This window comes from Diadema setosum, chromosome 21 (assembly GCF_964275005.1).
Source record: "Diadema setosum chromosome 21, eeDiaSeto1, whole genome shotgun sequence".
Classification (NCBI taxonomy): Eukaryota; Metazoa; Echinodermata; class Echinoidea; order Diadematoida; family Diadematidae; genus Diadema; species Diadema setosum.
In genome coordinates this window covers 6,641,033-6,667,417 of record NC_092705.1, presented here as the reverse complement: position 1 = coordinate 6,667,417, position 26,385 = coordinate 6,641,033, and the positions used below count along the sequence as shown (strand labels likewise).

The following is a 26,385-nucleotide window of genomic DNA, read 5'->3' as shown; positions in this document are numbered from 1 at the left end:
CAGGCATCATTTGCAAGAACACAAAGTAGGCCTACTCTGAAAAAAGGTGGCGGCTACTCTCGGCCACTGTCTCTTGTATCTCTTTGAAACACTTCAGGAGATAGATACTCAATATTCAGCTCTGTTATTAGAGATACATATGTCTCTCTTTTTGTTTTTGCATTTGTTTGTTGTTTTTTGCTTCATATAGCTCTTTGGATACCTTCTTTAACCAATTAAGAAAAGGCTGCATGGCAGAATATCACAAGACTACACAGTATAATGAAGAAGAAGAAGAAGAAGAAGAAGAAGAAGAAGAAGAAGAAGAAGAAGAAGGAGGAGGAGGAGGAGAATAGGAAACGAGATCTGATGTCAATGATGCAGAACCAATACCAATCAGTTCCATGGCAGATCTTAGTCGGCACTGCAAAGGTTTGGATGTCTCTCTCTGTTGACAAAGGATATTCTAAAGCTCCAAGTAAGTCCATGGGGTAGTTTAATTCCTCGTAATACAATAGTATGTAGGCCTATGCTTTTGATAGTCATATAAGGGGAATCTCATTAATTGTTACAAAAAGTTGAAACATGCCTTGAAATCTTGTTCAGAAAATAAATAATGCCCCCAAATATCTCATTACATTTTAGTCATTTCATGGTTTACACGTGAATGAATCCACATTATTATGTCTGCATATGTTACTCCATGGTTTACAGAAGAGCCAGATACTGTATAAGGGTTAAAGATGATTGTACTGACTACTGTACTGACTACTGTCACCTTATACACCCCTTGGAATTTGGTGCACTGGTATCCATGGAGGAAGGGTTGTCTGACCAGTGTTGTTTTTATTTCACCCATGGACTTGTGATATCTGCCTAATCTGTTTCCCTAATTATCCAGTTATTGGGTGTTGCCAGGCAAGTCCCAATAGATGGTGATGGACATTGGAAAGCAACTAATCACATGGGTAGAGGATGGAGTTTGATTTTCACCGTGAGAAACTGTTTTTAGAAGTCTGTAGAAACCTTTGTTGGGAGAGGCTGCAGTGCAGTGGTGCGTGTATTAGTCTTAGCAAATGCAGACTCCTAATACGACCAACAAGGGTTTGTGCCTGCAAACTACATGCATGCAGCAATCTTGGCGGGATCCCGAATGAGGAATTATCGAGTTGCGTTCATTGCGTTTGGTACACTAGTGAAGGTACTAACGATCCGCGCGATGTGGGCGTGTAGTTGGATGGATTGACACCGGATGCTCGCGTGTACTAGTAATGTGTTTCGTTTGTGTATGTGTGTGTGTGTGTGTGCGTGTGTGTGTGTGTGTGTGTGTGTGTGTGTTTACGTTTACATGTACACATGTATGTAGTGCTGGGATGTGGTTACAGTAACTGTGAGAGAGATGCAGTAGGTTGTTTCCTATTTCACTGGGAAAAAAGAAACTGGATGAAGTAGACTTAAATAACAAAAAAAAAAAAAATATATAACTAGTAGTAGACCAGTTGGGAGTAGTCTAGTTGGCAGTAGACTAGTTGGCAGTAGATGAGTTGGCAGTAGACGAGTTGGGTGTAGACCAGTTGGGTGTAGACTAGTTGGGAGTAGACGAGTTGGGAGTAGACCACTTGGGTGTAGACGAATTGGGAGTAGACCAATTGGGAGTAGACGAGTTGGGAGTAGACCAATTGGGTGTAGACCAGTTGGGAGTAGACCAATTGGGAGGAGACCAGTTGGTAGTAGACCAGTTGGGAGTAGACTGACTGGTTATTAGACTAATTGACTATTAGACAATGAGTTGTAGACCAATTGGCTATTAGACAAAATGAGCTGTAGACTATTTTATTCATAGACCTTATGATTAATAGACGAAATGGTCAATAGACATAATGGGTGTTAGACGAAATGTGACTTAGACAAATTGGACATTAGATAAAATGGCTAGTAGACGAAATGACAATTAGACTAATTGGCATATAGACAAAATGGTTGATAGACGAGTTGGTAGTAGACGAAGTGAGTTTAGACAAGATGGCATTAGACTAGGTGGACAGTGGACAGGGTGGGTGTAGACGAGGTGCCAATTTACCGTTTACATTGTCTGGGCATAGAGGGTTGGGTTGGGTATATGAGGATATGATGCTTTGTTATAACGATTAGGTCTGAGATATCTGTTTTTTATGTTTGTTTTGACCATCCCGCATGAATCTCCAACGAAAAGGAATGATAATGTGTTAGACCCAGCCAACACCGTGTTTTTTCAATAGATTTTGATATTACAGTGTAGTTGAGAAAAAAGTAACCGCTCATTGTCCTAGATGGAAGTCAAAATTGAACTGTGTGTGGAATACTCTGCATACAATTTTGGACACACACACACACAGACACACACACACACACACACACACACACACAAAATGCATTTCTTTTAAATATAATTATTATTTCATAAGCAGCTGGCCATTACAAACCAATGAGACCAGACATCAATATTCTTACATTTTGATGCATATCTTTCAATATCCTCCAGAGGTCAGAGGATCATCGCTAATGTTCATGTGAAATGAGTACACGCCTTTTGAATTGCTCACTTTTATTGCTATAGAAATACACAATATGTGCATCATGTCAATTATTAAATATTGTATCAGTTTCATTTTCAGTCTTGGATTATTTTTTCTATGTACAAATAAAATCTTGGCAAAGTAAACAACTTTCACATCAAAATATAAACGAGAATACTAAAAAAGAAATAGATGTAATAACGTGCAAGGCAAATACCAGGCCTACATCATCTTAAGGTATACAGGTGAAGGAAATCACCTTATTGATAAACAATTTACTTGACTGGGATAGCGACCACTGAACAATATTGTTTCTTAAAACTTTCTCTTCTTTTCAACAAGTGGAATAAAACACATGCACATACCGGGGCATCAGTTTGGATGAGGGGTGGGGTGGTGGCAAGGATAGTTGACCCCCACCCCATTAAATTCTGAGATGTGGACTATGTTTTGTTGTTGTTAGTTTTTGTTGTTGTTTTTTGCTTTTTGCTTTTTAGACAGAAAACTGCCCAAGTTTTTCACTTTAAGTGTGCATCGGATTGTCAAAATTTAATTCTGAAATGCAAAATCTCCCTTCTGTGAGAGGGGATATCTCCTTTCGATAGACTCCTTCCCCCTGTTTGGTTCCTTCCACAGATATAACATACTTTGGGGAATGATGATTTCCCTTATTCTATGAAAAATGTTTTTAAGAGATATTTTTATTTGAATTCCAAAGATGAAAAGGCTTTCCTATATATGCACGATTGTTCATTTTGGAGGGCAAGAGGCATTTGCCCCGCCTCCCGAGAAGATATGGGAGGGGGAATGGTGGGGACATAAAACTTTGCCTCCAAGTATTTCCTGAGATGGAGATTTTTTTTTGACAGAAAATGAATTGTCACTGAACATTTTAGCTATAGTATGCACCAGATTAAAAGGCAGAATCTCCTTTGCATACCCCCTCCCCCACACTACCTTTCGTTATGTCCCCTTCCATATACGCTCAGTGCTTTTGTCCCATTTTTAATTGTTCTATATCATCACAAAGTATGTACTAGATCTTTAATTTCAGTTCCGACATATTAAAGAAAATCCCTCTTGTTGGAGGGGGTATAGTGTATCTTTCAATTAACAATCCCTCCTCGGTTTCTACCCTTAGATTTGGTACACTCCTTTTACTGATAATTTCCCAAATATTCCATCATAAATGTGTATACTAGATTTTTTTTTTTTTACATTTCTATTCTTACTGCAAAGGCTCCCTCGCATGGGAAGGATTGGGGGACAGCCCCTTTCATACCCTCCTCTCGCTGTATCAACCTCTCCTCCATGCATTGATTATGGCTACACATTTGGGTATGGACTTTTTTTTTTTCAAAATGGTAGTTCAACCAAGAGTGGCACGAGATCATTGAATTGCAAACAAAAGAATGCAAAAGCTCCATAATGTGGGAGGGGGATACCTCCACCCACATCCTTCTGTCGATTGGTCTCCCTCCATAGATGGCTGACTTACTACACCTTTTTGATACAAATTTCGAGGTATTCCTTCAAAAGTGCCTGTGTGCCAGGTCGTTGAATCTCATTTCTCAAAATACAAGAGCTCTCTCGAATGGGAGTGGAATACCCTACCCTCGCCAATGCTGCGCTTGCTGGGTTCCCATCCATATAGACTTAGTACACCTTGGTGATCCATAATGTTCTAAATATTCCCCAAAACGTATGCATCAGATTCTTAAAAAAAAAAAACTTCGTCTTTGGGAGGAGGGTAGGTGAGATGCGCCCACACCCCATCAACTTCCGTATAAGTGATGACGCACACATTAAACAAGAGCTACACTGAATCACTGATTTCAGGTCTAAATCTGCAAAAATCCAATCCCCCACCCACATCCTCCCCTCCCCCTCCGCTTCATTCCTTTGCACCATGAACTTATGCTTTTACATATTTTCCAATTCCCCCCCCCCCACGTGAAAACAGATCGACACCCCTTGCTCTGTGCACATACCCGACTTAGATAATTACCTGAAAAGTTCTGCGGAATGAGTAGCCACTTTTTTGGTAACAGAAATGCATGGTTTGTAAAGCCCTACATTATAAACAATTATTAACTATTAACTATCGCAATATCAATATTAACATCCTCACATTTCATTCGAGGTATTTGACCTTGTGTGATTTTCATAGGTGAACGGTAATGGCTCGTTAATACAAATAATAAAGCAGGGCCTACGAGTGCTCTCTAGAACATCATCATGTTTACCATTGATGATGGCAAACTATTCTGATATTTAGAGGTCATTGACCGCTCGAGATCATCAGAGGTCAAAGGCAGAAACTCGTCTGTGTACCTTGGAATATGAAGACGATGTCATTGTACACAGATATGCTTGTTTTGTACATCTTTACCATGTTTGACCTTTCACCAATAAAGTCATACTTCAATAATCTGATATTCTGAGGTCATTGACCTCTCAAGGTCATCAGAGGTCAAAGGTAGAAACCTGTCAATGCTCTGTGAAATCAGAAAATGGTTTCCCTGAAGTATAGATGCATGTTTAGTGAATCATAACCACATATATCATTCACAAATGTCTAGAAACATCGATATTTTGATATTTAAAGTTCATTGACCTCTGGAGGTCATCAGAGGTCAAAGGTAAAAACCTGTCAGTGCTCTGTTGAATCTGGAAATGATTTCTCTGTGGTATAAATGCATGTTTAGTGCAACATAACCACATATATCATTCGCAAATGTCTAAAAACATCGATTTTCTGATATCTAAAGTACATTGACCTCTGGAGGTCATCAGAGGTCAAATCAGACTTACCTCCCGATCTTAAAATAAATCTTATGGTATGTACTAACACTGGTGAAAGTTTCATGCTTTAGTCAAATTTTGCACAATTCACATGATTTTGAGGGCTTATCTGCTCTACTAAAAGCCGAACTTCACGTTAAGTCGAAGGATTTTCTCCAGTACCTTTAAAGATTCAACTTATGAAAGTGAAGTTAACTGTGATTGATAACCACATTTAAAGCTTTAGATAATGATAAAAACAACAAACAAACAAACAAACAAACTAGTTTGCAATGAACTCATCATGATTGTTTTCTTAGATTTCGGTCACAATTAAGGTGCGTCTCATACTACGATGTCGAGTATTTTGATTCTTATGAGCAAACCTGCACCAAGTCTTTCCCTTTGTTTGATTGCAAAAACCGTAAAACACTGTAGGATAATAAAGGCAAATTACATTTACGGTATAAGTCGACATGAAAGAGAAAATGATAGACTGGTAGAGAGGAGTACGTAGGGAGAGAGAAATGAGGAAATAAACAATAAAATTATAACTTTCTGGAAAGAAGGCTGATGGATTGGTAGATGAACATTTAAAGGAAAGATAAAGAGAGAGAGAGAGGGGAGGGGGGGGGGGAGCAGTGGGGGGGGGGGGGGGGAGGGATGGAGAGCTAGAGAACAAGATGGCGACAAGATTCACCCCAAGCAGTGAGGATGATGACCCATCCTTTAACCGGTCCCTTGTGGGTGCGGGAGGCTTTGCGGTGCAACAGAATCCCCTCCTGAAGCATGTTCACGGCGTAGACGCTGAGAAGGTAGTGCATGATCCCGGCTATCGCTGTACACAGCACCTGAGATAGCATTTACGAGATGGGCCTTTTCATTTTTGACAGTTCAAATAACCTTACTTCAAATCAGCAACAAACGTTACTTACAACAAACACGGATGAGTACCACATGAGTATAAACTTAAGTATGTTACATTCCCTTATCAATTTGTCTTTTTAAATCCTAACCAAGGTTCAACCGTTAGAGGTAAAATTAATCCCATCTGAGGCCAGGGGATAGGTTCGGACTCTTCTTGTGTATTTGGTCTTTTATTGTTGCCTTTTGTAGATTTGTTTCGTTCTTTTATTCTCCGTGTATTTTTAACGTAATTTACTTGGTAGTATGAATGCACTTATGTATTACACTGGATGGACGACGAACCTTTTAAGCATTGTCTATGTTATTGGCCATCATTGTCTAAACTTAGGGACTGTTTCACGAAGCTCTAATTTCAAATCTTAAAGGCATAATTTACCATTTGCAGACGAAACAAAAACCCAACACTAGTGCTTTAAAATAGTTCTAAAACGTGAGTTAGGGATAGAAACAACCACCATATAATCGATGTTAAGTACTGTTAAATACACAAAATGTGAACAATAGTTATAATAAGAATGCTTCCAGACTAAACCGTATACAGTTATGGTTTATTGAGAAAATGCTGATATCTCCTCATACTTTAGGCTTTATTGCAAAAATTTTATATGGTAGGATGTTTTGTGATACAACAGACCAACACATATGCATCAAATGTGATATCTTGAACATTTTTGAAATCACTGCTCCCAAAGGTAAACTGGACCTTTAAGTTTAGTTCCACTGATCTAAGACAAAGTTTTGGGATCGTTCGGTCCTCACAAGCACGGAACTGTTTCATTAACCATAAACAGGGATCTTTTAAAGTACTTATTAGGCATCTTCCACATTTCTTTTCTTTTTTGAACTTGAGTGAAATATAAAAATGGCATTATCATATAAATTGCGTGAGTGAACTGAAGACAAGAGCTCCTTATCGGACGACCACTATAGGCACTTACATCATTGTGCGTTTGATCCATGAACAGCATGACAGTCTGGGTGAGAGCCAGGGATATGGCCAGGGAGATGTGAACTTTGACCTGGTCAGAGCTGTACAGTCTGCAATTCAATGTGAAAATCAACCAATCAAATCTTGAGAGGATTTGACTTCAAAATTTTGTCGTCAGTACATGGGCACTTAGCTCTGAATTTCACTAAATATTATTATATGAACATAAATATCATTCATGATCATTTAGTTATAGTGTATTCATGTTTTCTTTAAACAAATACAGGGTAGGCACATTCAGTTTGCTAATTGCTTTACAATGGCGCCCTATTAAACCCATATACAAAAATAGAATTACGAATAGTAATATGAATCACACAAATACAAAGCAATGTCAGAAACAATTAGAGAAATAAACTTAACTGTATTTCTGTTGCACAGTGTACAATACTGTTTACATCGAGGGTACAAAAGGAATTGGAAAGGGGAGAGTATCTATAAAGGTTGTCTAATGAGTGTGACAATAAAAGAAATAAATAGATAAATATTGTTAGATTCTTAGGAGAAAATTAAAGCATGCGGATAAATCTATTTATAAAACTATTTGGTTTTTTTTTAATACATTCAGCGCATTTTGCGCCTGAGAATAGTTCACTAGATGGATGGCGCATTACAAGTGCTTTTTATTATTGTTATCATATTTTAAAAAATGATTGAACAGATCCTTATCAAATGATTTGTTGAGAACGTACACATGAGCAGACATTTATTTTGCTAACCACGTAATTTTGCTTGTGATCTGTAATCAGTTAGGTATAATGACTTGTCATTGGCACTTTCACGACGCAGTGGGAGCAAGGCGAGATTTCATCGTTTTATTCACTCGCAATGAGGATGATTTATCAAACGACAAGGTTCTGCTTCATCATGTTATGAAGCAAATTTGTACATGTCATTTCGTTCTTTCACTAGTATAACTACCCGCACGAGGTACCTTCGAAACAGTCCAAAGGCCCTCGGTTATTGCCTCGGGGTCATCTCATGAACTCGACACCCACAAGTCATACAGCCCACGAGCCCGACACCCACGGACCACACAGCCCACGAGCTCTACATTGAAAAAGAGGTCCCTGAGTCATACAGCCCACGAGTTCGACACTAGGAAAATAAAGCCCATGAATCCAACACTAGGCTAACAAAGCCCATGAATCTGACACTATGCAAAAAAAGGCCCACAGACCGACACTGCGTACATAGAGCAACGTGATGTAATGTCCGTCTCTTTTTACCTAGTGTCGGACTCTCGAGCTGTGTGTGCCTTGTGTCGAGCTCATGGACCTCATTTGCCTAGTGTCGAGCTGGTGGTCCGTACAGTTCGTTGGCCTATTTTACTTCATGTCGAACTAATGGGCCTTGTTCACTTAGTGTCTAGCTCGTGGGCTGTATGACTCCTGGGTTGTATGATTCGTGGGCTGCATGACCTGTGGACTGTATGACTCGTGGGCTGTGTAACTCGTGGGCTGTATTACTCCTGGGTTGCATGACTCGTGTGCTGTATGACTCGTGGACATCGAGGTCGTGACATGCATGCATGACCTCGGGTGTGTTAGACTGTTCCTAAGGTACTGATTTGTATCATTTGTTTATATTATCACTGTTGGAACCTGATTTTAAGTGGATTATGTATAGATTCTTCGACCGGACGTGTTAGGATTCCAATCCCGCACTGCGCGTTCATCCGTGAATAAAAGGTTTGACCCACTATGTCCTTCATAATGAATATGAATAATGAATGAATATTTGGTAATGATGAAAATGATAACATGACCCTGTCAAAGAACATTAGTAACTCAATGTCATCCTAATCATCACCACCATCATCACCATCATCATCATCATCATCATCATCAACAACATCATAGTCACCATCATCATCATCAGCATCATCATCTTCATGATCATGATCATGATCATTATGATCATCAGCATCATCATCATCACTATTATATGAATGATATAAACATGCAAGTTATGCTTAAGTTCTTACTTGAGAAAGACGAAGACAACGACAGTGAGAACCATCGCGCCGATGGAGAGGGCGTTGAAGAACCTTGTGAAGAGGGTCTGAAGGTAGAGATTCGTGCCCCTTATGGAGCAGTCCTGAGTTTGAAAAGTGAAAAGACATATAATCCATTACTAAACTATACCGGTATATCTTTACAAATATTCGCAAAGCCCGTAAACAGGAAATGGGGGGGGGGGGGGGAGGAGAGGGGTATAAAAGGCCGTGGCAAAACAAGGGGTAATGCGGGAGATGCAATTGATCAAGAATGAGATGAAAGATGATGTCTTAACATGTCTGCTGTAATCGTTGATCAATTCGTTGATCAATTCAGTGCTTGTTTACGTCGATGGAGGGCAATTTGTCAATCAGTTGCAAAAAACAAAAAACAAAAACAAAAACAAAAAACCGATCCTGTCCTTACGTTATTTGGCACTGAAGAGGAAGCACCAACTCACGTGAAATTTTGAGATTCAGTGTTCTTTACGGTGACACGACACTTACTCCTGCGGTAACTCCGGTCTTATTTTTTCAAGGACTCAAGTTTAGGGTTAGGGTTGTGTTGTGATAGGGTTTAGTTTTAGTTTGATGTGAGGATTAGGGTTATGTGAGTGGGTAGAATTTATGTTTTGCTTAGCGTGCATATATTTCATGGGAGCAATTGCTGCAAGAGCAAATGTCATGGAACCGTTCTTTCAATTATGTCCAACATAAAACACTCTTCCAATAGAAAGATTTGTAGTGTGGATCGCATTGTGTAACGCCAATGCAAGTGACAGACATGTTTGCTCAGACGATCCAAGCCTTTTGCAACTTATTTGCTCATTTTAATGTATACAATACTTTATATACATAGATACAATATACATTCACACATACTTACATACAACACATATACACGCACGGTATGTAAATATATATATATATATATATATATATATATATATATATATATATATATAATTATTATATACGGAAATGCTATGCGTGGTATATAAACTTCTTCGGTTCTTTTACTTCAAATTGAAGGAGAACCGCGAAGCTGGTGGTGTGGTTGCAGGTACAGACAACATCAGTATCGTTCTCCTTGGAAACCCAGCATCCATACGTAGACCACCTGCAGGAGAGCAGTTCCAGGAAAAATAATGGTACTATTCTTCTTCATTTAAATCTATGCTATTTGACATAAAAATGATATTGAAAATATAAACAATAATTATGAGAATATGAATGCTAATGATATTGGTTATATGAAAGAAATATGATGATAATGGTAGTAGTAATAGTAATAATGATAATAATGCAGTCAATTGTAGTGATGCTGGTTAGAATTATCATTATAACAAGTTAATATTAATAATAATAATAATAATAATAATAATAATAATAATAATAATAATGATAACAATAATGATAATAATAATGAAAATAATAATAATAATAATGAAAATAATACCAGTAATGATCACGATGCTTTCATGGCATATACTTTTGGTAATCATGTAGGTGTGAGTGTATTATATACATTTTTCCTTCTCATGATGAAAACCCCAAGGTGTAATCGTTTCTTAATTCATGTAGGCCTAACTGTTTATTCACTCATTAGGTATTTCTATTCGTCAGCACACCGCAAAAACGATTAATGAGTCGTAAATAATAACCGGTAAATTTCAAAGGGGACGACCCACACCCATTAATAGATAATGTCAACAGGGTGAAGAGAGGAGATAGCTAGAGAATGTTTGGGCGTGGGAGAGATGGAGGGATAGGAAAACATGATAATATGATGATGAGAGATTATACTTCATTATGATGCACTCTACGCCTTGAATATGTGACGTTAGAATTTATATAATATATTATATTGTATCATATTGTAATTCATTATATCACATACTAATATATCATATCATACATTATATCATATCGAAATATGATCATTATGTATCTCATAATATGACCTGAATGACCATGCAGTGCGTGTGTCTTTATCAATATGAGCCTGCTGAAAGTGAATATACATACTTTTCTTTAGTTTCGTTGTAAAACGAGCACTTTCTCTCTTCGTAGCCAGTCTATGAAGAAACAGAATAAGAACATATTTTAATTGTGCATCTATCTGATTATTCACGACATCTCCTATTCTTTCTTTCTCCACAGAAATAACAAGCCCGTTTCTAGGAAAATTCCACAAAATATCACTTCATATGAAAAGTACGCATTCCCTGGACTTGTTACTGACATATATGTCCAGGGTAATAGTAATTCCCCTGCTTTCTGAAAGAGGTAAGTCTTGTGATCTTTCATTATGCTGGAAAAATTAAAAATACTTAATTTTCTTTATATTTTCTTTATATGGTAGTCCATGTGTGATTTTAAAATCCGTAGTAGTCTTCTGATCCAGCAGTCTCATCACAAAAACTTCAAAAATTCATAACGTTTGAACGGATTGTCCGATTTTCTCAATCTTTCACTGATGCATTCTACTGCTATTGCGCCATTCACTCAGTCAACATGTATCTTTGGGGGTAATTTCTTCTTTGATAATGAAAACTGTTACTAACCGGCCTTTGTGATTTGAAGGTGAGGCTTATCGTCTCGTTCTCTCCCAGCTGAATCCTCAGACCAAGTTCGTCGACGAACACGATGTCGATCACCATGGAGGACAGCTCGACTATGACAGAGTCGCCTTCAATGAGCTGCACGTCTTTGTCTTCGTCCATTGGCTTGAAAACGGTGGCTAAAACAGTCACTGTAGAAATGAGCAACGTAATGCTAGAGTCACACACGGCCGGATTTCGTACCGGGTCCATAAGGAATTAAAAACGTATCGACCCGGTTCGAGCCGTAGAGTCCCGCATTGACCCGCATCGTAACCCGTGTCAATTCCTGATGGATTCCGGGGGCTACGATACGGCGGTGAAAAATTTTTGGTCATGATCAAAACTTTCTCGCGGATTTCAATTCCGTATTAATATCCGAATTGACCCGGTTCGAACCGCATTGACTCGCATCGACCCGCTGCAACCCGCAGCGTAAAACCGTATGGACCCTTGCCGTATACCGCATTGCCTTCATGCAACGGATGATGACAAGGTTTACATCCGGGTCGGTACGGGTCGAAGCGGGTTGACACGGGTGGATAGGGGTCGAAAAGGATTCAGTTAAGGATTTAAAGCGGATTCTTATACGGTTCGATACGGGTCAATACAGGACAAACCGGGTTGATAAGGAATTAATACGGGTCGATACGGTTTTGATTCCTTATGGACCCGATTCGAAATCCGGCCGTATGTGACAGTAGCATAAATTACCCTCCATTCCGGGACTAATCCGGCTCATTTTCACCCAGATCAAATCCGTTTTGTGACCCGGCCGTGTGTGACTCTAGCGTAAGTGGAATATATATCAATAAAGCTTCCAATCTTTATCAACGGTAGTTAAAGTATTTTGCATTTATCATTGTTATCATTATGATGACGATGATGAATATTGTCGCTATTATCAACGATGTCGATATCATTGTGCTCGGCATTTCAGCATGCAGTTCCCTCCACTTCCAACAACATTTCCTTACTACAATTCAGATACAGTTAGCCTATGTATTCCAATAAACTATGTTTTTTTATTGTACACAAAATGAGATGCATTGATTTCATTTGCATATGCAAATTTAAATATTGTTCTTTATTCTTTTGTTGGAAATGATTTGAAATTAAATGAAACGAATTGAAATGAAATGAAATGAAATTCAGATCACTATTACTGTTGCTATTATTCATAAATAAAACGAAAATCAACTATTATTTTTGCTTAAATATCGAATTCTTTTCTTCTTCTTTTTTCGTGGCCACGGTGTCGAGGGAATTCACCTCCGTTTTGCTCTAGCGTTGACGATTCGACTTCGACGAACACGCTGGCCTCTCCATCGACGGATACAACGGTGGCCTGTACGGCATTCCCCGGTTCGATGGAGGTCACAGTAGTACCTGCCAATCAATCACAAGAAATTCGACGTCAGTTACGTAAATGACCATCGTCGGCGGGGGTGAAATGCTCTATCAGATTGATAAAAGAGCACAGAGCTGATAATGTTTTATTATTTTGTTTTCTTCGTTGTAACCGGAAAATCGTCATAACCGTGTTCGTTATAAGGGGAGTGCACTGTAAAAGGTAATCTAACAGCGATGATTAACGTTTTGTTTTGTTGAAATCTATTCACATTTATTCAATATCAATTACCAATTATTTCACTTCGTATGTTACGATGTTGTACGTAATATCAATCAATCTGCCACAATCAAACAACCTGAATTTAATACCGTGTGAGACCCATCAGTCTGAATTTCAGACAGTTTTACAAAATTTACCCTAACTTATTCATAACAGCTGCAAAAAACGGATACTCAATGTCTATACATACATATATATATATATATATATATATATATATATATATAAATGAATGAATAGAAAATAAACATATATCCATGTATATTATATATATATATATATATATATATATATATATATATATAGTGCGAGAAATATAGGTTTTCCCGGCCAATTTCGCACTTTTTTCATTCCAATTCCTAATTTGTGCATTCAATTTAGCACAATTAGCCTAGATGGCATGTTCGGTATTTCAATTTTATAATTTTTTCATTCAAATTCATTTTGGAGCTTTCAAATTACATTTAACATCATTCGAATCAGCACTTTTTCAGTTCAAATTCATAAGACAAGCACCACTTCGCAAACCGTTCATTCAATTTAGCATGATATAGTCACGTGATCACGTACATGCTGCGCTCGTTCATTCGAATTCATTCTTGGGCATCCAATTTCGCATTTACTGCAGTCAATTTAGCAGACACGTTAATGCATTTATTCCTTTTTTCTCATTTTCATTCATCATAGATAGTGTTTGCAAGCATCTTAACATTTCATATTTTCGTATTCATTCTTTATTCTGATATCACCTTTGCAACAGTACGTTCAAAAGTATGTGTATGTGTTTAAAATGTTCGATAGCATTATTTCATTCACAGATATATTAATCTTGTTTATTTTGACATTAATTGGGCGAAGGAGGTATTTACATCGTATTTTTTTCTTTCATCTGCATGTTTCATTATTTTCATTTGGTGGGTGCTATATTGCGTTAATCATCATTATGAATAAAGTTCTTGGATAAGCTCTAGCCATCAATTTGTCAAGGTTATCACCCTCAAATGCTGCTATGATTCTTTCCCTCTCTTCTTCAGAGATACGCCTGTATCTAACTCGTACTGTCATGATTTGACATAAGAAAGTGAAGTGAATCTATGATACTGGTGCATGTATAGTTCTGATAACATGTATAAAAGAAGAGAGGCGTTACAAACCAACAAACTTGAATTATCTAGGGTCAAAGATACCTTTGCTATACTTATCAGTGTGTGGATGAAACAAAAATTCACATTTAAACACTATAAACCACGGTTTTCACCTTTTCAAAATGTAAATTGCATTACGCCAATTTGAATGAACATGTTTGGAATTTGACTGCCCATACGTGAAATTGAATGACTGAAATCCCATTTTCCGCCAGTGCTGACGAATTTGAATGACTGAAGAGCAAGTGCCAATTAGAATGCCCGTTTTACGAATGCGAAAGGCACATGTGCGAATTTCATTGATCGAAATGCTAAATTGAATGAACAAGTTGCAATTTTGAATGACAGAATGTGCAGTGAAGAGGATTTTCGCTAAATTGAATGAACCTTTTATCAAATAGACTGACAAAAGTGCGAAATTGGCCGGGAAAACCTATAGTTCCCTTCCCAAACGTGCCTCATTGTGGGTAGCATATATACTGAGAGAAATTGGACTGAGGCGGACGTTGCTCTCGATCTTGAGTCTCCCTTTTATTCAGTCAAGCTTTCGGCCAGTCATCAGGCCTTCCTCAGGATCTACCAACAGAATAGTTACTATCTGATCCTGAGGAAGGCCTGATGACTGGCCGAAAGCTTGACTGAATAAAAGGGAGACTCAAGATCGAGAGCAACGTCCGCCTCAGTCTAATTTCTTTCAGTATAATATATATATATATATATATATATATATATATATATATATATATATATATTATATAGTGAGAGACAGAGAGAGTGCGAGAAGGGGTCCCGACAGTGTACAGAACCAGTGTAGCTCCTTCATTATTTATTCAGTGCGAGAAGATGTATCACTTCACAGCCCTGATGAAGATCTTAAAAAGACCGAAAGCTTTGAAAGAAGCTACACGTACGTTGAACTTGATAGCTACGTCTGTGAATGCCCTTATTCCCGCTTCCCGCACTATATATATATGTATATATATGTGTGTGTGTGTGTGTGTGTGTGTGTGTATATATACATAATATATAATGTTTTATATATATATATATATATATATATATATATATATATATATATTATATATATGTATATATATATATATATATATGTGTGTGTGTTTATGTGTGTGTGTGTGTGTGTTTGCTGAGTGATGAGACTACATGCATTCCTGGTGCGTAATTAGTCCTCGTGCAACCTCATATATTCACCTTGGCCCCCAGTCTACAAGAGCGAAATAAAACATATTACACTTCACCCAATCACGAATGCGTCCATTTATGTAACATCGTATTGTGCATTCGAACTTGTACACTATTGACAATGAGTCGTTATGATGATCACATAAAGGGTTATGAAGGCACTTTGTATTTCAGTCAGCATATTTGTCTCCCCCTCCCAAAAAACAACAACAAAAAAAAAAAAAACACCTGTGAGACTGTCGCATCTATTAACCCGTTTCGTACGGGAACCTCGTGACCTGGGTATTAAGACTTAGTCTATGGGCATTTCAGAATTCAGTATAACATGGAACGGGCTAAGTTACCGGGGCAGGAGAGGTCGACGCTGATTTCGCATTCTGACATAAGGTCAGATCCTCCCTGGTCAGATGGAACAACGCAAGTAGGGGAAAGTGTTTCGTCTGTGATTCCGCCAGTAAACTTATATCGCTTGATCTGGATGGCTTTCTTGTCGTCGGCGAGTTTCATAGTGACCACGGAGTTAATTGGTTCGTTCCCATCTTCAGCTGCAAAGGGAGACACGAGGATCCGAATTCACAACGGCAATTAAAATCAGATCCAAGGTTGAAATTGATTCAACTTATACTAAAACGAGCCCGAAATAGGCGCACCTGCCGGGTTCGAGTGTCAAAACAACAACGACGACGACAACAACAACAACAACAACAACAACAACAACAACAACAACAACAACAACAACAACAACAACGCTTATCAATTTTGATGGTATGCTTGCGCATTGTGGCATACGAATTTACGTAATGGAAATTCGTACAATTTAGACTAGAATTGAATTATGGTTGTGCATTGCTGTTTATACTGATAAGCTCCACTTCCTTCATGTTCCAGTTACATATCATGAAACGTAGTGAAGTAAAAAAACAAAACAAAACCAAAATACAGCCAACAAACAAGTCCAATCCACAACACCTATCCATCCTCCTCATGATGAAAAAAACAAACAAAACAAAACAGAACAAAGGTAACGGTCGTCAAGGACAGACACCACTCTGATTCATTAATTGCATAAGCTCTTATTTTCGCGAGGGTTTGATTTTCGTGAATTTCGCGAATCACAATTGGATCACGAATTTAAAAAACACGCGAAAATATCACAATGCGCTATAGGATATTAGTGCATTTACGATATCGTCGGTGTCAATTCGCGGAAACATCGTCTCGCGAAAGTGCCTGCGAGCTCCTCATTCGCGAAAATGTCTGTACGCGAAAATAACAGCTTATGCAGAGTAATTACTCAACACAGGTAGACTCCAGAGAATCAAGCCTAAAGCTGCCCATCAACGACCGCCCAAACCAGCCATTAGGCCTACCCGCCTTCACTCAGTGCACGGGCAGAAACCTCACACCATGCCTCAAGAAACCCAAGTTTATCAAAAAGGAACAACGCAAACACACTTGGAACATTGCGGAAGACAGCAATCTCATCACAGAGCTCTCATGCACATCTGGGTCCCTGAAGCCGTTAAAAATTCTCCAAAAAAACAAACAAACAAACAAACAAACAAAAAAACACAACACAACAACATAAGACAGCACACTACACGGCATCACCATCTTGAAAGTATACAATCTACTTCATAAGTAGCGCATTACGCCATCCACGACCACACCTCGCTCAACCACACACCTGAACTCATACTTGTTCTGTAATCTATTGTACCCTACCTACTCATGAATATTCCAGTAAAAGATAAAGCGTAGTTCACATACGACTGCAAAAACGTTCGATTTTTGCTCTAACGAAGTCTGAAGTGGATACCCATGCATTGATGTGTGAAGTAACGTTGTGATTAACACGATTTAAGTTGTAACTAAGAAAATGCGAAGTATCATCCAAAAAGGTATGCCGTATTGCAGTGTTTAAGCATACCAAATCGTGTTTGCTACGTAATGATTTACTATCGATTACATCGATTACATGATTATTTAGGGGCATAGCAGTATCCAACGCACGAGAATAAATCGCATACAACTTGTTAGTTACTAGTTTCTTGTTAGTTTCAATAGTATACGGCTAGAACACCTCGGTTCGATCATTATATACCAGTAACGTTCTACCTATACCCACTACTGAACGGGGAGGGCACTCAAAGAATAAAAGTCGAACCCATCCGATCGAAATTATTTCACACATTTGATCTCAAAATACTACAAATACAGCCCACTATCACGGCAAAACACGTCAGCCAGACAATTAAGTTTCTTGGTAAAGCATTTTCAATTCAATTGCAAGCAAATTATCAAAATGATGGAAGATGAATTTTGAGCCCTTCTGAGAATTTTGTTTCTTCTTTAAGGTTGAAAGTTTCAATTTACCCTCTCATCATCTCAGTTTGATGTCTACCTCTGTATGAGAAAAGTATACTTTTATATTCTTAATATCATGATAATTAAATATGATAATATATAATCATATTGTGATATTATCGTTATAATTACTATTGTTAATTTCATTGTTATCGTTATTACTGACATCATGAGTAATACAGTTGTATTGTTATCATCATTACTTTCATCGTCATCATTGTCTTGAGCATTAAGACGATGAGATCGAAAGATATGACGACAGTGAAAGGATTTCTTGGTTTTAGCTGCCGTATATGCATCTTGCCATTTTGTTTCATGAGAAATTAACCCTAGATAAAGTGGATTGTTATGTGGATTCATTGGATGCGGAAAATACAAGTAGAACGCATAAACGAAGGTTGAGGAATATATAATCAGAAGTTATGAATTTCAAAGTTTTCGTCAATCCATGTGCAGTCAGTGCTGTATAAGAAGTGTACATTGTTCCTTCTTTCGTTATAATGCCATTCGTGCATATACATGTATTTTGTATTGTATTCAATGATCTGTCCTTCCAAACTGGATGAAAGTACACTTGACACACGTACCATTTTGTATCATGTATTCTTTTCTTGATGGAAATGAATAAACAATTGAATTGAATGGAATGGAATGGAATTGAATTGAATTGAATTGAATTGAATTGAATTGAATTGAATTGAATTGAATTGAATTGAATGGAATGGAATGGAATGGAATGGAATGGAATGGAATGGAATTGAATTGAATTGAATTGAATTGAACTGAATTGAATTGAATTGAATTTTTGAACAAAAGATCGTGATGTTACGGTATAGGGGTACATTCCAAAGAAAATATGAGAGAGGATTCCTCTTCATATGTTCTAGCATGATGAAGAAACGATTGAATCACTGCGTTCAGAAGGCAGGGCAGTATGACACGCTTATATTAAGAAAAGGTAGCAAGTCTAAGGAATCTGTACCTTTCATTAAAAAAAATCAAAACTTGTTAATTTCTCTTTGTCATGTTTGTAGTTTTTAAAATAATTATTCCACTACAGTATATACAAGTATAAACCATATTTTTTTTTTCAGAAATGTTGTTATCTATCTTTGTTCTTTAATAGGTTGCCTTCATTACACGGACTTGTGTTATGGAAACGGATTACATATATAATAAAATATGTAGTACATGTACCTCCTTGGTTACTCTAGACTATGTACACCAGTGCTGTTACCATGTTGTAATAGTGGACCAATTCAATAATGAACAGATATACAGTTGTTTAACGATAAGTTCGTAATAACTTTAATCCACAATTACAAACGAGCGTCATGGTAATGACTGCTGCTCTGACCGTATCACTCAATAATAGAATACATGGAATCGTCATACGCACTTGTGATAATGTAGTGCGCTCATAATACAACACTGATGTACACTGTTAAAGACTGCCCTCACCGGTGCAGGATCCATGCGGAATGCTCAGGTAGTAGCACATATCCGGACAGATGCTGGGCTCAAGATCCGTCATGACCATCTCCACGATATCACATGTGTTTTTACCCGTGCACACCTCTTCCACGCGACACGTGGCGAACGGGTGGGTCACCGGCTGAGTGTTGGAGTTGATCGCGAAGGAGTCGTAGGTAACGTTGCCGATGATGTTGATTCCATGATTGCAGGTGAAAAGTTTGGTGCAACTGGAAGCTAAGGTGGAGTTTGGAATAAGTGCGATGAATATTCATTAGTAGTCACAAGACATGAATATCACGAATGTTTCTATGCAATGGCTAATTTCACTGAGTTCACTGAATTCATCCACGGAGCTGTAGTATATTAGCTCCATAGTTCATCTTATGAGCTCATCCCACAGTCTAGTTTAAACTTTGTGCACTAAGAATAAACAGGAAAGACAAAAGATGGTCGATCCACGTACTCTCACGAGAGCACAAACTAACAACCCAAACAACGCACCATACGTCGCAGAAAACTTACAAACATGCACCCAAAAAAAAAAAAAAAAAGGCAAATTGTTTTGGGAACGATTGTAAATTATCATCCTGTGGTATCATATTCACGTTTACAAGTGTTACTAATAGTTTAATTGTTTTATTCATTTTTTTTTTTCGTGTTTCGATTACGGTAGCCATTCATATCCCCCCAAAAAAGTAGAAAAGAACCTAAACATTTAGTTTATTACGTTGTATCATGAGGTTCTGGAATCAAAAAACAAAACAAAGTCTGCCACGTATTATTAATGAAACTAGCAGCTCAGGAACACCGGTGGATTATTGGTGTGTTATTGTTCAATATTCATATCATATTGGATGGCTATGAATGGAATACCAGGAAATATTGCACGAGTATTCAATAAAAAGACTTATCAAAATAACATTCAATGAAAGGGCTTATTAGCCCTTTATTGAATGTTATCTGTCATGGTTACGACAGGTGGCAATGTTTTAAGTAGCTTCTATCACGATCATCGTAAATACGACGGTTTATAGGCCCAGTTAAAAACAACAATAACAATCGGAACTGTGACAGTATCTCCACCGCAATCAATGTATGTGAACACTATCGTATAAAGTTTGCGAATCTGCTTTTCTACACGGATGTACAGGCAAATTGTGATTTACTTAGGATGGTTGTGGATGACTTCTGTTACTTATTGCTCAATACTATACAGTTGTCGCCGCCTAATCGCGACCACTCTGGAGTCACACGGTTTATCCGGGTCTTGATTAAACGGTGGCGACTGTACTTGCATAGTTACGTTACGATTTGTCGAACTTACTGTCATTTGGAAATGTCACACATGTAGCGGAGTCTGCTCCCACCTGTAAGCATTGAAATAAGAGTAGGAAGGTAACCAAACAGCTAAATATCCATGAAAACATGACTTGCACAATATTTAAATGGATTAGGACAAAATTACAACATAATCAGTAAGTATTATCATCATTTACGGATGAAATGATATGTATTTTATATATATATATATATATATATATATATATATATACAATATATATGTATTCATCCATCCATTGCGTACATACATGCATATATATCTAGATAGATAGATCGATAGATAGATAGATAGATAGATTCCATCTCCAATATTATCAGGACAAACGTGCTTATGCAGTCAGGAAATCCCTCCTTATCATAGGCTGTCATTACTGATGAAATTGACAAAGTAATGATCAAATAAGATAAACATCATGTTGGATATTTTTTTTTTCTATTCATTCGTTTCACCTCACCCCCTTCAGTTCAACAGAGTATCTTTGCGCTTGGCTGCTTGGCGAGTTCTTCCATTCCCAAGTTGCAATGCGATTTTATGTTTGTTTGAAGCCATAGTTACAGAGGGATGAACGTTTGCAAGCTCTATACCGATGACAGTCGGGGTGACTCTTTCTAATTTTCTCTCCCTGTTATAGCCTTTCGCGGCTCTCTTGCCGGCAATATTCGTTTTACGGTTGCCATGGCAAAGGCACGCCGAGAGCTTTCAGTTCGATCGGGCATTGTTGAATGACCTCGTATTCAATCTCGTCAGAACTGACATTATGTCTCAGCATGCAGTTAGGCCCAAGCTGTACTGTACATACATTCACCATTGAGTTTAGGTAATCAATCACTATCGTTCAACTTCTTCAGCGTCGTAACTGACTGTTGACGAAAAATAATATACACCAAACATCTACCGGCATCAATTCTTGATAATTTGTGGCCAGAAATATACGTTGGACCGTTTCATTCTTTCTTCGGGTTATGACAAGCTTCCATTTCAATTCCACTTTTCAGCGTCAAAGATGGCTGTAATTATGAGAACAGAGTGACGGCGGTTCGTTTGTATTCAATCCTTCAAAATCCTATCTGGTGTATAAAATAATGGCATTCTTAAATTTTCCATTCTATAAGAATCAGTGACAATGGGCTGAACATGATAGTGATGAAATCAATCAAACAAACAAACAAACAAACAAACAAACAAATGATATTCAAATTGGCATTGTGATAATGCCACTACCTAACAAATCTCCCTGACCTCTATATACCGTTAAGTCTACTCAATTTCCTCTTCTTCTTTTTTTACATAAAAAGAATTATTATTATTTTTTTTTTACATAAAAAGAATTAATCAGAGTAAGAAGTGTCATTTTTATGTAGTTGTTCTGGTTACCCAATAGGACATGTTGATTAATCACAATTTTCTTTTTAATTCACTATTTCCCTTCCAGTGTATATATGTGTGTAAAAAATGTGTACTTGACATGGCTGGTGTCAAAAAGACAGTGGCAGGTTGTTCTCAGAAAACGGTGCTTAATTCCCCTGTCCCCCACTCTCCTTTGCGATAATTTGCACGTTCGGTTTGAGCATACTTTCTTTTATTATAGGTATAAAGCACAAAAAGAAGGAAATGCCAGAAAAATCGATGTCATTCTGACACTCTCACATTCCGACACGTTTACCTTCGGCAGTTTTACCTCTAACAATATTTTGCCTTTTCACATTCTTTCCTGGCATCAATTTGCGTGCATGGAACTACCAAAGAGAGCATTATTTTCGTTTTATCTTGCTAAACAAGCCTAAACCAGTCGATTGCTATGATAGCAGACTATAGGCACAGGTACCGTCACAAAGATTCATCTAATAAATCCTCATGACAAATACAAATTTGACTGTCCTTCGTTAAGATAAACGAAGATATCACAGTGTAATTATCCGCCGTGGACTTCAGTGACAGTAACACACGTGCTCTGGGGGACGTGCGGGTATATCAGATGATTTGCCAGAGATTTCGCTCTTCCGGTAAGATCACTTTGAGGTAGCCTACCTGTCATCAAAGAGTATATCGTATTATTCTGAATAGACTCAAGTTTGACTTGTTGTATTGTTCAAAAACAAGATGCGAGCCTTATCATAGAAATATGCCATGAATGAGTGAATTTGGTAAAATAGATTATTAGAAGTGGTCCAAGAGTTGTGATGAAAGTGTCTATACAGTATGTCCCCCCAAAAAATTATAATCTGATTTTCGCATCGATAACACCCAATATGATTAAACTATCTAAATGCTACCTCAGAGTCTTAAAAAATAACATCTTAGTTCTATTTTGCAGAAAACCCCATTCACTTTGGTTAAGCAGTCGCAGAGAAATGTAGATTGTTGTAAAGCATGTCATGAGTCTGATTCTTCCAAGTTTAGCACTTGGATGCCCTTGTGTGTGAACACAATAGACAGAACGTGGAGGGAAGAGATTCCTGACATGCTCTACAAAACTCCTCATTTCTCTTTGACCACTGAAGCAAATCGAATGGGGTTTTCTGTAAGATGTGGGCAATGAGTTATAGTTTCATACCCTAAAATTGTATTTGGATTGATTCACTGGTTTTAAAGCTATCATTGCGGAGGGGCCCGTTGTATTTTTTTGGGACATATCGTATATTACGTCATGGTCGGTCCCTCCCTTCTATAGATAAAATGGCGACCAGTCGATGGAAGGTTACAGCCATATCACTACAATGTGTGTAACAGGCTCACCGAGACTATGATTTTGAACTGTTACCTGGATTAACGGCTGTAATCAATGGGAAATCTATTAAAGATTAAAAAAAAAAGTATGTGATGCCCCTATAGGGAATTATTTATATACCTTCATATCATTCACTGCAAAATGTCGGGTGTTAAAATAATGAAACTATATCCATTGTCACCCATCATAGTTAATGACACTAATTGTTTCGTATCAGAATTCATATCAATACTAGCTATGTACTGATTGACAAAACATGAAGACTCTCCCAACAATTTTCAAGTAATGGTTGCATTGTGTAGTGTTGTAATTTCCTTGAAAAAAAAAAATATAGAGATAAATATATTGTTTGCCATCCTCGACTGCGACTGTTGTTGTTCTCGATTAAAAGGATTTGCTTGTACGCGTATACAGCTATTTTATTCAGCCCTTTTAGCGCGCAGGATTATCGGAGTTTCACTCGTATCAGATCAGTTTTCATGGGTTATTCATGTAATTCAATTCCGCAGGATTGACATAGCGCAACACTGAAGCAACGTCATAGACAGTATATATCCATTCTGGTAATCCCAACACAGAGGCATAATACGCAATTCATCTGTATCCATCTAATTTAGATAATGGACATATTCATTATCATAGCACGTCGTTTGCACAGCGTTCAGGGGAAAACGGTGTAGAACTACAAGGAACCGACGCAAGAGCTGTGAGACAATGACCTTGCATGAAGAAAAAAAAAAACAACAACAACAAAACAAACCTAAAGCCACATAGAATGTGGTTTGCTACAGAGAAGAACATACCCAAGTTAGTTAGAAATAAACAACAAATATCAGTTTATTCATTACGTCTTTCAAATTTGCTGTCTCCTGCTAAATAGAATCAGTAAATTAGTCAGTAGACATATTCTATAACTGACTGCATCAAAATAACGCCAATGTCAAACCATTTTGACGCAGTTGTATGTTGTTGTTTTTTTTATTCTAAATGTGTTGACTTTGAATTCATAATATGACATCTTTGCAGGACTGTCCCCGATAGAGCCTGTGCATTCATCTTGTGAGGTGTGTGAGCAAGACTCTTGGAGCTGCATCACATAAGACATAGAAGTTCATATCAATAATCAACTTTTTAATCCATGCTTTTAAAGATAGTAACTTTTATTGTTTCCTTAATAACTGTGCCTCGCTTTGTCATATAACGTTTTGTGTTTCGTGTTCATTAAGTAGTTTTGCTAAAACGTGGTTTATTATATAAGTTTTTTAAAAATCTGTTTCTTTTTGTCACATACCTTGACACAGTATAGTTCTTATTTTCATTCCATGCTTTTAAATATAGTTTTGTTCATCATACTTCCCAGGAACCTCACACAGTTCATCGGGAATGGTTTTGAGAACATCGAGGATTGTTTTGAGAACAGGAAAATCACCGGTGCTGCCTTTGTCGATCTTTCTGCAGCATACGACACAGTGACTATCAACCACCGTATCCTTGCCAAGAAGCTGTATGAGATGACCTCAGATGTTAGACTCACAAAGCTGATCTGCAACATGCTATCAAACCTCAGATTCTTTGTGGACCTCGGTGGTAGGAGTAGACGGAGAACACAGAAGAACGGACTTCCTCAAGGGAGTGTGCTTGGGTTCCTCTGTTGTTTAATATCTACACCAGGGGGCATTTCATGAAGCATTTTGGTCAGATATTTTTCTGACACACTGTTAGAAGCTACTGAAATCCTTGCATCTAATTGGCTGAGAGCAAATTTGTCCGACAACTTTGTCGGACAAAATGTTTCATGAAATGCCCCCTCCCCCCCCCCCCCCTGATCAAACAATTCAACCAGACACTAGACGCTTCCTCTATGCTGATGACCTGTGCATTGCATCTCAGAAGGACACCTTCGAAGAAGTAGAGGACTCCCTCTCCAATGCACTGGACTTATTCATCCCCTACCATGCCAACAACCATCCAAGAGCTAACGTAGACAAAACGCAAATCAGTGTGTTTCATCTTAAGAACGGGGAAGCCAACCGTCAACGTCGGATTAGTTGGTGATGGAAAATGGCTGCAACACATATCCAAGCCAGTCGGGGTCATTCCACAAGACCGACACCCACGAGTTCGACTTTGAAATGAGGTCCATGAGTCATACAGCTCACGAGTCATACAGCCCATGAGTTCGACAATAGGTAAAAACAGCCCAAGAGTTCGGCAGATACAACACGGGGCTTAATGTGTCGGTCTCGTGGGTCTTGTTCGCCTAGTGTCGAAATCATAGGCTGTATGACTCGTTAGCTGTATAACTCATAGGCTGTATGACTCGTGAGCTCTATGACTCGTGGGCTGTATGACTCGTGGGTGTCGGTCTCGTGACGTGCACCCAGCCAGTCTACCTAAGGATGACGCTTGTCGGAGCCCTCACTTTCAAGGATCACATCACTAAGACCAAGGTAAAGGTGGCATCAAGGAATAGTATTCTCAGAAAGGTCACTAATACGATGTGGGGAAGACAGTACGCACGACAGCACTGCGTCACCTGTCTGGAGTAGATCAGCTCATGGCACTAAAATTGACACTGTTCTAAATTCTTCATGTCGTGCTAAGACCTCTAACTACTTAGTGGGATTGCTCTCCCAAGCATCCGTAGGACTGTTGCATC

The 26,385-nt window shown here is 38.1% G+C and overlaps 1 protein-coding gene across 1 annotated transcript in view; it reads right to left on the bottom strand.

Moving 5' to 3' along the window:
- LOC140244857 (adhesion G protein-coupled receptor E3-like) overlaps positions 1 to 26,385 on the bottom strand; it is a 74,887-nt gene that overhangs the window by 11,721 nt on the left and 36,781 nt on the right. The window contains exons 3-12 of the mRNA XM_072324468.1: positions 20,981 to 21,023; positions 19,642 to 19,890; positions 16,158 to 16,358; positions 13,108 to 13,224; positions 11,800 to 11,987; positions 11,261 to 11,310; positions 10,253 to 10,352; positions 9,221 to 9,333; positions 7,184 to 7,283; positions 6,019 to 6,169 (exon numbers count right to left, since the gene is read on the bottom strand). Of these exons, the coding sequence (XP_072180569.1) occupies positions 6,019 to 6,169; positions 7,184 to 7,283; positions 9,221 to 9,333; positions 10,253 to 10,352; positions 11,261 to 11,310; positions 11,800 to 11,987; positions 13,108 to 13,224; positions 16,158 to 16,358; positions 19,642 to 19,890; positions 20,981 to 21,023 (1,312 nt within the window). The remainder of the gene's footprint in view (positions 1 to 6,018; positions 6,170 to 7,183; positions 7,284 to 9,220; positions 9,334 to 10,252; positions 10,353 to 11,260; positions 11,311 to 11,799; positions 11,988 to 13,107; positions 13,225 to 16,157; positions 16,359 to 19,641; positions 19,891 to 20,980; positions 21,024 to 26,385) is intronic.